The sequence below is a fragment of the Falco punctatus genome (genome assembly GCF_963210335.1).
Source record: "Falco punctatus genome assembly, chromosome: 4".
Classification (NCBI taxonomy): Eukaryota; Metazoa; Chordata; class Aves; order Falconiformes; family Falconidae; genus Falco; species Falco punctatus.
The window spans coordinates 55,291,641-55,307,620 of record NC_137583.1 but is presented as its reverse complement, the minus strand read 5'-3'; the positions used below and the strand labels follow the sequence as shown (position 1 = coordinate 55,307,620).

Sequence of the window (15,980 nt, the reverse complement as noted above, 5' to 3'; positions counted from 1 at the left end):
AGCCACTAGAGAAAATTCCAGTTCTATACTTCCCAGGGGTATGGATCTGTTGTCCATTTCTTTAGGCTCATGAATGTTGGATTTTATTCTTAAATCTGCATTTTCCATTTTCTGACTTTTGGCCTCCTTGTCCTAATTTCTCTATTCATATCTTGGAAGTTAGAATAACAGGAGATATTAGAAGACTTCATAAAACACAGTTTGTAGGAAATGTGTTGACAGCATTGCTTCCATGTTTGGGATCAATAGACTACTGTAAACATTCCTTAGTTTTGCTCATCATTGCATAAGTTCCAAACCAAACATCTAAGTAAAAAAAAATATCCAGAAATAGTGGGGCTCCACAGACCAATATTGGGTCAATTACTGTAATGTTTTAGGTCACCACTTTGAGCATACCTTATTTAAAAAACGCAAACATAGTGTTGATTGCAGGTAGTACTTTAGATAGTTCAGTAGTAGGTAAGAACATGATGGTGTATATTTGTTGAAAAGAGTTAAGAAATAAAAACTTAGAAAGAAATTAAGTGTGAGGGCCTTTATAAACTAAAAAACATATTTAATATATAAAACAACCCTGTTACAGAATAGTGAAACAAGTTAATTACAGATTTAAAGTTTAATTAGCTTCTCTTGTCCATTATTTACCAATACATTATTGATTTCCTAAAGTATATTTACCTGTTTTATTTTGTCCAGCCATTTATAAATATGTATTCTGAAAGAGCATCCACTATTTCTTTTAGAAGATTAGTTTTCAGGGTATGCTTATAGATCTATGTATAATCAGTTCTTGTTGTTGATCATACCTTATTTACTATTCTCTTGATTTTGGTCCATTGGTCTTAATAATATTTTTGTTATAATCGTTCCTTATAAACTAGACACCATCTTTAGTATTAATCTCCTAGAAACAGAGATTTTGTATTTCATCTCTTAGATTCACCTGTATTACAAGGGTATTGTCATAGAACATATAGACATAGGCTAGCAAGCTTAAAATTTCATAGCTTAAATACTCATAACAGTCTAACCATCATTACAAGCAGCAAAAGCTCATTGAGATCCCCCAGACGCAACACACTGCTGTTAGCACTTGACCTAGGTGAATTAATTTCCCTTAAATTTCTCTTTTGCTTCTGTCTTCAGAAGAGACCTACCCACTGTGGCCAGTTTGTTTTATTAGCAAGCTAAAAAGGAAGTTGTTTTAGATACAACTCTATTCACCAGATCTGATCGTCTTCAGTAAGATCCAAGGTACCTTCTTAAATGCCTAAAATGAGATTTAAGGTGGTTCACCTCAAAGAATGGTTCCAGAAAGCCCATACATACTCTAGTGGCAACTTCAGTTGCATCGCCCTCTGTAGAGCTGTTTAGGTGCTGAACATCAGCGCCACATTCTCCTATCAACTTTTCAGCCCATTGCTGAGAAGTCTTCATACTGCGTGCACAGCGAGTGCTCTCATGGCATTTCATTCAGATGCTTTATTCTTAGAGAAAGGTCAAATTCAACTGTACCTTTATATTGGCATGTCTTCTCAGTAACAATAATAGCTCCCTGTTTAAATCAGGATTTTTTTGCTTTGGCCATCCAAGTTGTCTATTTCTTGACTACAGAAGGAACTGAGATACCTAAATGATCATTTTCTGAGGCAACTTGACAGAGCCTCATTATTAGGCACTACAACACCTATGTAGTCTTTAAAAAAAAAAAAAAAAGAAAAAAGCTTTGTTCTTTTGGCTGCAAACCTGCTATGAATTTGTGTATATTGTATTTGGGGCATTTTGCCCTCTGATGAGTGAGCTTCCCAATACACATTTTGGTATTTCTCTGTTTCCTGCATCTCCTGGACTGCAGTTGTCTTCAGCCTTCAGAAGTTCACAGGACCAAATGCCTTACCATGGCTATTGCAGACATACTGTGGCGTGCAGGAGGCAATGAAAAAGCAATCGTGGCACTGTAAGTAGGAGAAGCAGTTTTAGTTCTTGTACAATGCTCCTGTGCTTGTGCCTGTTATATATGTACATGGTTTACCAAATGAAAGTTTTGTAAGATGTATTTATGCAGGCTAAAATGGCTTAGGGAGAAATGCAAAATGTCATTCCTGCTGTCCCAGTAGCTGGGACAGGATAGTCAAATTCTTTGAAATTGCTGTGAAAGATACTGTAGATATCATTGAGGCTAGGGTTCCTCTAAAATCTTTACAACAGTTATTTTTCCAGACACAGCATTTTCCTCCAACAATTTTATATTGCAGGATATTTTGTTATGGCTGGGATTATTTTCCTTGTGCTGTAGCTGCCTATGTTACTTAGATTATACTATGCAGTTAGGCTGCTTGTACACAAGTCATCTAACTTTAAGATTGCTAGCTTTGGCTGTACTGGATCCTACATGATATTTTTAATCATGTAAAGTGAACCAGGTTTTGTGAGAATATGTCATATCTTTTATTAGATCAACTAAGATAGCTGAAAAATAACAGAGAAGCACATAAGTCCTTCTTCAAACCTGAGATAGAAGCAGCAAATTCAAAGACATTTCAAGTGATATTTTGCATATTTTACATCTATAAAATGCTTCCTTTGTGATGATATTGTAGATATGTTCTTCTGCTTGTTTTAAAGTCTTTTTAAAATATTCTTTTCCAATAAAAATGTTACTAACAGCTTAAAACTATATTTATCCTCTTTTGTATAGAGAAACTCGTAATTCATATTAAATTGACTGGGAGAGCACAGCACAGCTAAATTATGTGCTTCATTGATAAGTTTGTTTAATATGTAAAATGAACTTATTATACAAGAAGTCCTTTTTGAAAAAAGTAGTTAAAAATATTAATACAAAATCTTTGGCTCATCATTCAGTTCATATAACATGTTGATTTCTCTTCTCACTTTGTTCCTTTTAACATGAGCTTTGGTTTTGTCTGAGTATCTTCTTCAGGCCATCAGGAAGACAGCAGTTCATTCCCATAGGAAAATACAAGGCAGATGGAATCTTAGAAACTGTAAGGCTCTGTGTAACTCACAGTAACATTCTCCATATAGCCTCTTTCTAGCTATTCTCATTTTAGTACAATGAATCTGATTTCCATTGCTCTTTTAGTGTTATAACATCTTTTATGTCAAATTAGTTAGTTGTGATTCAAAACCCAATAGGAAATAACAAAATCCTGTAGCCTCTCTGGCTCTGAAGTGTCCCAGTATCTGTGGGCGATTGGTCTCTCTGAAGTCCTTTTTGTTCTGTCTACCTTTCAAGCTTATAAAGTGTGCCTTTTATTAATACGTGATAAAAGTGAACTGGGTCCTTTCAAGTTGACCAGCATGGCTGTGAGCATGTGAGCATTAAAAGGCAGTATTTTCTTCTTGTCTTACATAGAATGCTTTGCTTTTTTTTTTTTTTTTTTTTTTTTTTCCTTCAGAAGTTCCAAATGGCAAAGTGCTTTCCAGTTATGTCTTGTTTCCATCTGAAGATCTCAAGTAGTTTTGCAAACAGCGATGCCATAAGCCAGGCTTCAGTGGTTTGAGGAATTACTGGCCTCCTAAATGGAGGAACGGATGATCTTTTAAGAACCAGCCAGTTTTGGAAGAACTGGAAGTGAAAATCTGTATAAATAGGGTGAATGCAACAGAAGATCTTGGCTATAATATGCTCTTCCAAGAGACAGGATAGATTATTTAATTGATATGTTATCATAATTCTGATCTGCTGGCTATTTCAGAGTGCAATGAACACCATTGTGCTGCCTCTAATATTGCTTAATAAAGGTCATGTGGGCATAACCACAGAGAAAATGTGATGGAAAAGAATATAATCCAGACTGCTTGATCTTTCCACACACAGTATCCACAATACCATCGTTTCTGTCAAAATCTGAAGATGGAAAAATAGACAAAGAACGTTGAAATAAGGGCCTGGATCTGTGAACTTCATGTTAAATAAGAGTAGTCATGGCAGTATTCTCTTGAGTATGATCAGAAATGCTCTGATATATGCCTGCTATAGATGGCCCAGCACATACATAAAAACTCCTGAGCTACTTTCCATTCCATGTTTTCTAAAGCTGCAGTATTCCTGTGTTTGTTGTAGGAATTGTTTTTCATTGCATAAACAATGCTTAAAATTGACTCAACCTGTCTGTTTAATTAATTTAAAAACAAGAAGCAGTATTACAAAATTCAGAATATATGAAGTGCTGAGATACAATATTATACCAAGAAACAACAGTAATAGGTAGAGTTCATTAGATCTTTATTCTATTTTGTTAGTTCAAATCTTTCCAGTCAGATTTAAAGTTTTCACTACTTTAGCTCAGCTTTCAGGTTATAAAAATGCATTGCTATTGTTTCAGTTACTTTTTTTTCTTTTTGCATTTCTTCCCAGCTAATACTACATAGTGCCACAAGATACGAAGATTTGGTTGTATTTCTTCAGCAGAATATTCACCAGGTACTCTGTATAGAGAAGATAATAAACCTGTTATAGTTCAGCTGCCATCTTTCTGCATTTATCAGTCTCACGTGATAACATCTGAACATTGTTTCAAACACTATATGGGTATGTCTTGCTTTTTAAGAACCAGAGCAAGAAATTAAATTTTGGCATAAATGAGAACAATTCTGCTTTCTGTTTGATTTGCATTTCTTTAGAATTGGGCAAAAAATGTACGTAACAAAATAAAATGTGTCCTTTTCTTTTTCAGTTTGAAATTGGTCCCTGCGGGTGCATCCTTCTGACTGTGTCTGTCATCTTATCAAGATCTATCAATCTGTGAGTGTCTTTGTATCTGTGTTTCATAAACTGCAAAGCAAGCAAGCTGTACAAAGTGAGGAAATAACTGTGATGTAGTTAGCTCTCTGGCCTTTTAATCTATCTTGATGTTTACTCTGAAAAATATAGGGAAGTTATGCAGATTTACTCAATCTTGGCTTCATTGTATACACGCACACACACTTGTGTATATATATATATATTTATATTTGCTGTTAAAGTGGCAGTGATCAGCCCACCACATCTGATACAAATGACTCCATCTAAACATTAAGCAACATGTTTAAGGTAGTTGCCTATGCTCCCTGTCTTGACAGCTGAAAGCAAGACTCATTTAGAGAGTTATTTACGTCACATACTTTAGGTATCTGTCTTAGGTAAGCATGAATAACTTGTTTGTGGTGCCACAATCTCTCCATCAATGATGATAAAGAAAGGCTAGTATACAGTGGATTAGCAGCTCACTTTTAGGTGGCTATAAATAAGGTATGACATATCTGGTCTCAGTTTATTGGTTGGATAAATATACTGAGTTCTAACCAACAGGTAGTTGTTATAGCCACTTTTTAAAACTCATTGAGGCTTGCCCAAGCACATTTGCAGTTAATTGTGCTTTTATACAGATTAAATGTATTTCTGTGTTACTGTGAATATCGGAGTGGATCACAATATAAAAGCTTTCTTCATTTTTTCAAATTCCACTTCTGTAAAAATCTCCTAGCATTATCTGCAAGTGAAAAGAACTGTTCCCTGACAACTTGAAATAACAACTGACATGAAGAGAGCAGTTGTTCTTGAAAAAAGCATGGGTTTATGTAAGCTTTTATTTCTTACTTCACTACATTGTCTTGAAAATAAATAACAACTTGGTCCAAATTTGTGGTAAACCTTCAACTTCTCACCTACTGAGATTCCTACAAGCATTTACAGATTTTGTTTTTGGTTTTGTCATTTCTTCCTTCCTTCTACAGGCCATTGGCTTAACTCCACTTTTGCACTCTTAACACAAATGATGTGATAATTTTATAGCATAAGTAATTTATTCTCATTTTTCTGAGCTAGTTACCACAGAGAGGTCCAGATTAGTAAAGGTATTTGAACAAGTAATGGTATATTTTGCATTTGGTAGGATCATCAAAAGCACCAATGTTGCTAATTGCTATTGACTGCATTGCTTTACTTGCTATAAAATGGTAAACATTCTTTAATAATATAAGCAAGGAGCTTATTTTCCCCATCACCTCTCAGTTCTTAACAGATGGATTATGACAAGGCCAGTCAATCATCTGGGTTTGTATTTGGGGGAGCTAAGTGTCTATAGTGAGCATGAAAATTCCTTATGGTACCTATTTGCATTTTTAGGTATCTAAATATTTTTAGAGTTCTGGTCCACAGTGTCAAAATTGTTTATACAATGAATCAAGTAGGATTCATGACTTTCTCACAGAACTTCATTTTAAAGTACCTTTACTCTTCTAGCCTGGTACTGTGTAATACATTGCTTTGCTACCTATCCTTTGTTTATAAGAATCAGGAAATTTTCTCTGTCACTAGATACAGTGGAATGTGTTTTCAGACCTTTGCGTATTTTTTTTTAGAAGTGCAAACTGAATTTTGTTTATGTAGTTTTCAGTAATAAATTTTAATGGCTATGTCATAGTACTTCCCTTAGGGTATTGCAGATATCAAGACAAATAACTGACTGCTCATATCATCAAGAAACATGTACCATTTAGTGAGTGTTACAAGCATTGTAAGTAATTATTTACATAACGGGCATATTTCTGGATGAATAATTGAAGACAAATAAGAGTTGTTTTAGGTAATGGAATTTTCATCCAGTAAGAGATCTCCCTTGGATTTTTGTCACAGTATTTTAAAAGAAAATCAGTGGTTTGGTTGTTTTGTTTTGTTTTTTTTTAAAGAAAACTCCATGGAAGTTTCAATTATTCTGATTTTTGTGTGCATATTCTATTGAAACAGCTAGATTAATTGATTAATTAATTAAATAATTTTAGTGGAGAAGCTGACATATTTTAGTTTCTCAAATCACGTTGAAATGCTTCTGTTTGGGTCAGTTCTTCACCGTGTGCTCATAATGCTGACTCTCCCTCCTTGGTAAATATCTCTTCTATAAATAACTGGCATTTCCTGTAAGCAAGTTGAAGGCTGAGAATGGAATAACTTGAACCGTGGTTACCATAAAGATGCAGAGGTATGTCCAATGAAACCAAACCAGAGCATTTACATTTTGTACGACAAAGAGAAGACAGGTATTTTGATTAATGAATACTGAAATGTTTCTTTCAATCAAAAATATCTCTCCCAATGTTTTCTGTTCCATGAATAAGATCCACTGTTCATTAAAGCTTGCATGTTAGGATATGATTAGAAGAAAATAATAATACTTTATTTTATATGGAAGCATTAATTACAAGTTAAAAGGCAGATCACTGAATGTGGACTAAATGGTGAGGTTGTTTTATTGAAGGGTAAGTACCACTTTAGCAAGACCTGTGCAGTTCAACCAATCCAGAACTGATCTAGGAGTGACAGATAATGACACCACAAAGCTTACAGACTCCTTAGAGCAGTCCCATCTGCTTCCTGTCTCTGTAGAGATGCAAGATGGCTTGCAATTGTGACATGCCACGTAACTTGGGAATGAAAACTGCAGTGGTTAGTATGGTTAAGAATGATCAAGACCTGTTAGCACCTTCTTAAATCTGTGACTAAGTTTTAGCAGTTCAGAAAGATCTCATAGTGCCAGCAATGGAGTAATCTCATATGAATTTAACCTTCTAACAAGTATGCCAAGTCTCAGTCCTCCCAGCTCCCTCTGTAATCAATGAAGAGAGAAGCTTTTCCAAGAGTCATCCCATTCAAAAATAAGTGTCAAGAAAGGTGAAGAGAATTGCTGTGGACAGTGCCTATATTTTTTCTTTGATTTTGGAGGAAGAACTACTAGCTAAGACTCCTATTTTTTTAGGTGTTTACTGTTTTGAGGGTAAAGATCTACCTTACTTATCTTTATTTACTTTCTATGGAAATATGTACATCTAGGCTTTCTTTATGCCCCAAAAAAGGAAAAAAATGTCACTGTTGATTTGACTTATTTTGAATGACTAGCTTAGAAAGAGATAAAACGCCTCCTGAAATGCTTACTTATCTCCCCTACATAAAAAGAAAATCTAAATGACCTACTCATAGAGGCTTTACGCTGTAAACATCAAGTAGTGAAATGAATTCTGTCTTACAGTGACTGGTCAATAAAATGGGAGATGAAATTCGGTGTTAATGCAAAGCATTACACATGGTGAAACCACAGTCTGAACTATACTTACCTAGTGATGGATAGTCTTTTATAAAAAGGAGAGAAATTCTGTTACTACTAATAATAATTTAATTATCTGAACATATCAATTCAATTTTCTGTGATAGACAAAGAAGAAATTATGTGTTGGGAGTTACAGTGATAAGAAATGAGAACAGAATAAAAACATGGTAATACAGTTGTGTAATATATGATCTTCTCATGTTTTTATCTTGCATGTAGTCTTGTCTCGCAAGGTCAGTAAAGACACATTAGAACTAGAACACACTGGAAGACAAAACCAAAGCTTCTCTAGTGTGGACCAGCTTCTGCATGAGGACAGATAAAATCTTTCCTCTTTGGCATTGATGGATGTGATAAAAGTTTAGACATCTTTGATAGGATTGAACAAGGAGTGATTATACTTTATTTCTCAGAGTCCAAAAGCTTGGGCGCTGTCATGGAAATGCTCAGGCTTCAGTTTTAAAACAAACCATAGTACTTTTTTTCCACAGCATAAGTAACTTTCAGTACTAGAAGATGAGGGCAAAAGTATGAAGAGGTTCAGATAAATTTAGACAAATTACTGGAACACACATTCTTCAGTACCTTTAAATACACCTGTCTAGATGTAATCTCTATGTGCCCTGTTTTTGTGTTCTGCCTTGATGTTTGCTACTGCTGCTGCTGACTGGATGCTGGGATAGGCTGACTTTTGGTCTGGCTCCATAATTTTTACATTGTTACTGAATTTTCTTGTAAATGGAAATTCCAGATTTCAGCCAGGTCTATTGGGCAGTTGTTCTAAATCGCTGAGCATATAAATATTTCTATTTAGCACTGCTTTGTAGATTTTCATAATGAGTTTATCATACTCCATGCACTAATGATCATCACTGGTAGAACTGATAACAAATGGCCAAAGAGGAGTGAGAATTTTTGAGGAAGTTGCTGAGAACGTGTTGTTGCTTCCGGTACAGGAAGGAATGCTAGTCAGTAACAATTGTAACCTCTTAACAATTGTAAGCTGTTTTTTAATTTTTTTTACAACCAGTGAAAAATTAAAAAATAGTAAGCATATTGTACTAGCTCAGGGGACTAATCTTCCTGAATGTGCAAAATGTGTACTAAAATCTTCATGTTGTTAAAAGCTACAAAATAATTTTCATGGACCTGGGAGACACTGAGCGTAAAGGTGGGCTGTAAGCCCCAGTGTGGGCCTCACCATTGCATCCAAGACTGGCACATCACATGTAGGAAAGTTATGAATACTCAGGAGTGATTTATGCTGACCCCCATAACGGCAGCTTCAGTAAACCCAGGTTTAACTGAAGTTGCAACGTGTACTGGAACTGCAGTGCAAGTTTTCTCTGCTAGATGCTGCCTCATCACCTCTAACACTTGGCACCTTCCTCATTGTCCTTACGCATGCAAAACCATCGCTGCATTGGGATGTGGCTGATTCTGATCCACTCATTGAGAAGCCTTCGTTAAGTTTCAGCTTCTTACCAACCAGTCACACTGTTTTCATTGCCATATTTTTCTTGATCAGTGCAATAACTTTATTGCATAAACCCATCATTATTAGAACCTGCTATAGCAAAGAACATATTGAATGAGGAAATTCCTTAGGTCACATTCCTTTGTGGAAAAGCAGTTTATTGCCATTTTCAAACTACCTGGAGAAAATAAACACAGACTTGTGTTACTCATAAATTTGCTGACCAATAGAATCAAACCTCCAGTGTTTGCAATCTCTTTTGTCAGCTTAGGGATGTTATCATTTACTGATAGCAGATCACAAATGTAATTCTGCAGTCAGCATTGGTCATTTGGGTATGTTTTCAATTTTTTCTCTGAAGTGTTTTTGTGAGAATAAAGAAAACAATGGTTTTATCTGTGGAGGAAAAAAAGCAGAGTGATTTCTCAATTCAAGAGGAAGCTGTGTACTTCATTAAGGTTGGCCATTTATAAACCTAAGAAAATGCACAACACCGTTTTCCTTATTGTGATCCCACAACTCTAATAACTATCTTTCTGTAGTCTTTACTGCTCCAGAAATGTGTACACCCTGTTTCAAAATTCTTCGTGCTGTTTCCATTTCTGAGTTTGGGAGTTTTGATTGTTTGAGGGTTGGTTTGGTTTGGGTTTTTCTGCTTTTCTTTTCTTTTTTTTTTTTTCTTCTTTTTTTTTTTTCCCCCAAAAAAAGCCAATGCTGTACTATTAAATTATTAAATGTAATAAATCACATCTTGATTCCTTAGCAGTCAAGGACTTCTCAAAGCAAATAAGTCTGCCCTTAGTTATCTGCAATTTATCTAGTTTTCTGAAATCATCTGTCATTTAACAGATTTTTACTAAGGGGAATCATGTGATTAAAAATATGTTGTTCTTTTCCCTTGAGCGCTTATTCTTCATTCCTTTGCTACCATTTTACTGAATGAGGGAAGTTAAATTTCCTTCACCTGTCATTCTAATCCATCCTTGAAATGAACACACAAACATCAAATCATGTTAATCGCTATCTGGTAAACCTGTTCCATCTCAAAAAAAATCCTTCCCATAATAAATGAAGCTGAGCTGCACTTGACATATTATAGGACAGAGAAGTTTTTTCTTCTTTGAACTTCATGTGAGAGGAAAGCCTAATCAGAAGGGCTAACGAACCAGTGGCTACAATCCCTCTCTGGCTGTGCAGAGCATCTAGCCTCAGCATGTACAGAACTAGTATACCTTTGAATTAATAACTTGCTCATCTGAGGAATCTGATTTTTAAATGCTCTGAAGATTTTGGATGAACTATGCATTGTTATCATTATTATGGATGTATGCAAATACATCCATTTGTCAACTTGGTTTTACTCATGTAATTATTTGTCCAGTTTCAAGCCATATTCCAAGAATCTTCCTGCTTTAGTCCATTGGCAAACTATTTTATCGATTAAAAAAATTACTCAACACTTCTGTCCTTACTTGCCTGTGTAGAACAGCATTTCACAGTGAGACATACTGTCATGTACGTACTTTATATATTTATAGTACAGTGATATTTATGGGCTGTAATGAAGATCAGAAGCTCTCCTTGCCAAGGAGTAAGAAAGAGTAAAACCACATCCAGAGTCACCTCAGCATACCACTTACTACTCCCCAATCGCCCTGACCATATATGCCCCAATTTATGGGGCAAACAGATGTGTTCATCCTTATTTCACACAGGAGAAAGTTATCTCAGATTTGCTGCACGGTAAGAGCATGTATATATATAATTCCTATGGGTCATACTCTACCTGGCATCAAGATCAGTTGTTTGCCCCTAGCCACACAATTCCTGCTCTACAGAGTTTTCATAGAACAGGAGAGATGTGACAAATGGGAAGCAGAAGCCTGTAGGGATTTGTCAAAGAGCTTCCAGATGTGTATAATTTGTTGGGCATGTGCTATAAGCATGTGAGCACATTGGTTTTCTGTGGCCAGAATGAAGTGCCACAAATCAGAGAAGAAACCATAAACTGACTACTGAACCTTGACATCTCTGGCTATGCTGTTACCTGCCTTTCAGACATGATTTGCTGCTCCATTTTCATCTGGATTATTTCATATTGATGCAAGAACCAAAGAAGGTGCAGAATAAGCACTCTTAATTAACCATAAACATCATTATGATTAACAATTTTAAATAATCTCAGGTAACCTTATTAACATTATAAAATATTAGTGCAATGAAAACATATTTAAAGCCAAGCATTGGGAAGACTACCTTTACTCAATAAGACAAGTTTTTATAGAGTTCTGTAACCAAAAATAATCATCACTGTGGTAATCTGTATCAAGCCATTTTCTTCTGTATCTTTTCCTATATCCTTTCTGTATCCTTTTTGATATCTTTTACTGTGAAATAACCCTGATTCTGACGTATTACTTGACTTTGAAATCCTTCAGTCACTTAGGACACTGAAAAAGAAAGTGATGCTCTGTTGGCACATGAAATGCGGATGGAACAATGGGTCCTCCACCCTCAGTCCACTTTCCTTAACTGATACCTTTTCCTGTCTCAGATCCAATCTTTAATTTAGAGTTCCCCTAAAATGCACCTACTTTCCTCACGCTATTTGGCTCGTGAAGAAAGGCTTTCTGTAAAATGACCATTTGGCTTTTCCAATGGTAAAAGCAATTAGAACTTTACATAAAAGATCCAGTCACATGGGGAATACTCAGTTCTTGATGGAGATAGATTTTTCTGTGAGCCAGTTTTCTGGGAAAACTTTTTCAGAGGTAGTTCCCACCCCACTTGAGAATGCCTGGGAGACCAACAGCAAGGGGAAATTACGTGTGTGAGCAGTTTTCACTCTGTCTAGAATTATGTAATAAAAATACACATATTTTATGGCTTAGTCTTTTGGTGTTTGAAAAAGATAGGGAAGCAGCTATTTTTAAGGGGAAACAGCTGTCAATTACGTTACAGTGCTAAAAACAAGTAGCTTGACCTAACTGAAAAATCCATATTTGAGAGTCTCAGACCTCTCCAAGACCCATTTGTGACTTTACAACATGGAGGAAACATGAGATTAGATTTATCAAGAACAGTGGGAGGAGAGCAAATGGGAGAGTTTGTGTGGGATCCAGTCCTTGGTAGGGAAGAACTGAGTCCTTGTTTGTTTGGGTAAGTGAACTTCTGTGCTTCCTGCTTGATAGGTTGCATGCAATTCATAATCTTCAGGATCTTCCTTGTCTTTGAGGCTCTCATGTGTGAATTAGACAGAGGCCTGTCTAGCTGAAGTATTCTGTGGGCAAGAATTGCTTTCCACATTAATAAATATATTAATAAGTGTAGAACTTTAATGAAGGACAGATTTGCAGCTTCAGCTGCTAAGAGGTGATAAAGAAGGGAGTTTGCTTGGAAGAAGTTTATGTTTTTCCTTCAAAGAAAGACAAGACATGGGCAATAAGTGAGGCAGCCTTAGCAATATTTGAAGGTGGATGTGAGACCAAGATCTGATGCTATGAGATTTATATTCTTTCATAAATGGATATGCAGTGGCATATATTGATGTATGAAATGTCATCTTATAAAACTTGAGGAAGATGGGACTGAAGAACAAAAGAGTAAAGCTAGAAATTATGATAGAAGGGGATATTGAAGACAAGATACAGAAAGGGAGAGTAGGGTCTGACACAACACAAATATGTAGCATCTGTGAAATCAAATCTGAAGATAAGGAATCTATACAGATGAGGAATATGACCCAGGTGGAAACACAACCACAAAGGCAAAGAAGAGGAAAAGTTGAATTAGGTTTGAAGAAGTTTGCTGCACTGAAGAACAAGCAATAAGGTTTAGTGGTAAAGGAGACAAAAAAAAAAAAAAAAAAAAAAAAGAAACCAAATTCAGAAAAAAGGGAAGAATCAAGAAAACAAAGAGGTTTTTGTCCTGACTCTGACATATTGCTAGGTAAGGGAATGATATATTGGTACATGATGGGGGTGTGTTTGTGTGTGAAGACAAAAAACGTGGGATTTGAGCAAATAATAGAGAGAGACATGTGACTCTAGTCTCCCTGTTAAGAAAACTGAGGAAGCCTGTCACCAACATGGGTCCACAGAACAGAGTAGTGGACTGTATACTGGCTGATAGCAAATTTGGTGTGGAAATGCAACAGAAAGATTTCTTATGGCAACAGGGGAAAAAAATCCAGATACATCCCCCAACACATCCAGTTCCTTCTAGAACAGACAGAATAAATCATAAAATTGAGGAACATGCCCAAAGAGAAGGAACCTTATTAGCTCGTCCTCTGAAGAATTTTCTGATTTCTAAAGAAAGAGTGCGATAGAATGAAAACAGAGTGGTGCACAACAAATAGCTCTAGCACTAGCGGTCTGAGTCCTGGTGTTGGAAAATACAAAAATTATGTGATGCAGATGAGGTCAGACCCAGACCTTGACTCACAGAAATTTAAAGCTAAGCAATTTCCTTATTGTACCAATAAAACAATATCAGGAAAATATGTGAAGTTTCTGTGTAGAGTGGATGTGGCTGGTACTAACAATAAAGTAAAGAATGCTCCAAATCTAAATTAATATTCTGCCTTAAATTTCAGTAAGGAGGTCAAGATTTTCAGTGGTGCAAAGTCAGTGTGGGTAACTGGAATCCATGCATAGAAATTGAATTAAATTTGTAGGAGGTAAAACTGAACCTGAAAATGTGATGGCTACACAACATAAAGAAAAAAATAAACTAGGTATCTTTTTGCCTGTATCTTATTCCTAAACTTAGGTAAGATTTTCTGAGCTCTCTTTTGCTTTGTCAGACTTTATGAATGGACTTGATGCTGAAAGCTTACATACTTTGTCATATTAAACCACTTGCCCCATTAAAACATACAGTAACCTTGTGTCTGTGGTGCAGTAAGTCTGGAGAAGTTGGTGTTCTCCATCTCCAAATACTGAAATAGCTAGCACCTAAAATCAAAGATACAATGACAATAATGCTTAATACCTTTTCACAATACAGGTCACCATATAAATGTGTAACAGCAAACAATGCTTCCATTTAAGAAAGATGGAAAGGCAGACCAAGCAACTTGGCCTTTATCTCAGCAAGTTGAAAAGCTCTAGGCAAAATTCTGAACAAAATGTAACTAAATACAGAAATAAATGGAAAATGTCAGGGAATGCAGTCTGATTTTACAGAAGAAAACTTATACAAGACTGAACTGATATTCTACTTTGATAAAAGAGCTGACTTTTTAAAGTGGGAAATGAGATAGGTGAATTCTATCTGAACTTCAAGAAAGCACATGCAATTATTCTACTAAATGGAGAATTTTTAGTTAAACTGAAAAAAAATATTGGAATGAAATAAGTTAATGGAGAGGTAATAAAATGCTTTTGTATTTGATATTATGCCAAATGAGAAGTCATTTGCTAATGTGAAAATAAGAGATCTTTTAAGAATTGTAAAGGTGATAAAGGTGCTCAGAAGAGTTATTACTGTGGGGGAGGTTACTGATAGAGTTCCTCAATGATCAATCTGGGATTAAACTGAGGTTTTGTTCCTTACAGTAATGTTGGAAAAAGGGAGCAGTGTGCTCATGAAATGTACTGATGACTCCAAAGTTGAAAGGTACTGTCAATACATAGAACAAATTGTGTGGCACAAAAAGAGTTGGCTCAGCTTCATGAGGGAGGGTAATAAAAGAAAAATTTCTTTTAACTGCAGAATCGACAAGTTCATGCAAACAGAGACTACTCACTACTGTACTGTGGGGATTCATAAATTGTAAATGGCAGGATGAGCAGTTGAGAAAAGGAGTGGAGCACACAGTGACTTTGAGCCAGTGTAATAAAATAGCATTGAATCTACTCTTTAGGGTGTATCAGCATAAACAGTTTTAGGAGGTGAAGAAATATTAATAGATTGTGCAAGGCACTCGTGTGTCCTCATTGAAATACCATCTCAAATTGGGATCACCCTTAAAACTGGGAGAAGTGTAGGGAAAGGGAAGATGAGGGGAATGAGAAACTGTCTCATAAAAGAAAACCAAAAGTTTTTATCTTATCTAACCTCAAAGTCAAATTTTGAAAGGGAACATAACTATTTTCTGAAAAATGAGAGGGTAGCAGTTGTAAGTAAACAAGATGGACTGAGAAGAGTTATTTAAAAGAACAATGTTGGTACCAAATGAAAGTGTATCAGTACATTTAGCCTGTCATTCAATAAACCTAGTCAAAATGTGACCAGATTTCAGGTTCCTAAGCTACCACTGAGAAAAGTATGGAAAGCCAAGAAAGCATCTAAGAAATGTGGTTTTCTATGAAACAGAGTAACCGGGATGGCTGGATTTTACCTGCCAGATGCAGAGAACATGGTCTTCCTTTCCTCCTCTCTGCAGC

At 35.8% G+C, this 15,980-nt stretch overlaps 1 protein-coding gene across 1 annotated transcript in view; it reads left to right on the top strand.

The window, feature by feature from the left end:
• Positions 1–15,980, top strand: part of MINDY4 (MINDY lysine 48 deubiquitinase 4) — an 82,907-nt gene that overhangs the window by 33,963 nt on the left and 32,964 nt on the right. The window contains exons 10-13 of the mRNA XM_080387689.1: positions 1,859–1,960; positions 2,948–3,011; positions 4,388–4,453; positions 4,707–4,774. Of these exons, the coding sequence (XP_080243815.1) occupies positions 1,859–1,960; positions 2,948–3,011; positions 4,388–4,453; positions 4,707–4,774 (300 nt within the window). The remainder of the gene's footprint in view (positions 1–1,858; positions 1,961–2,947; positions 3,012–4,387; positions 4,454–4,706; positions 4,775–15,980) is intronic.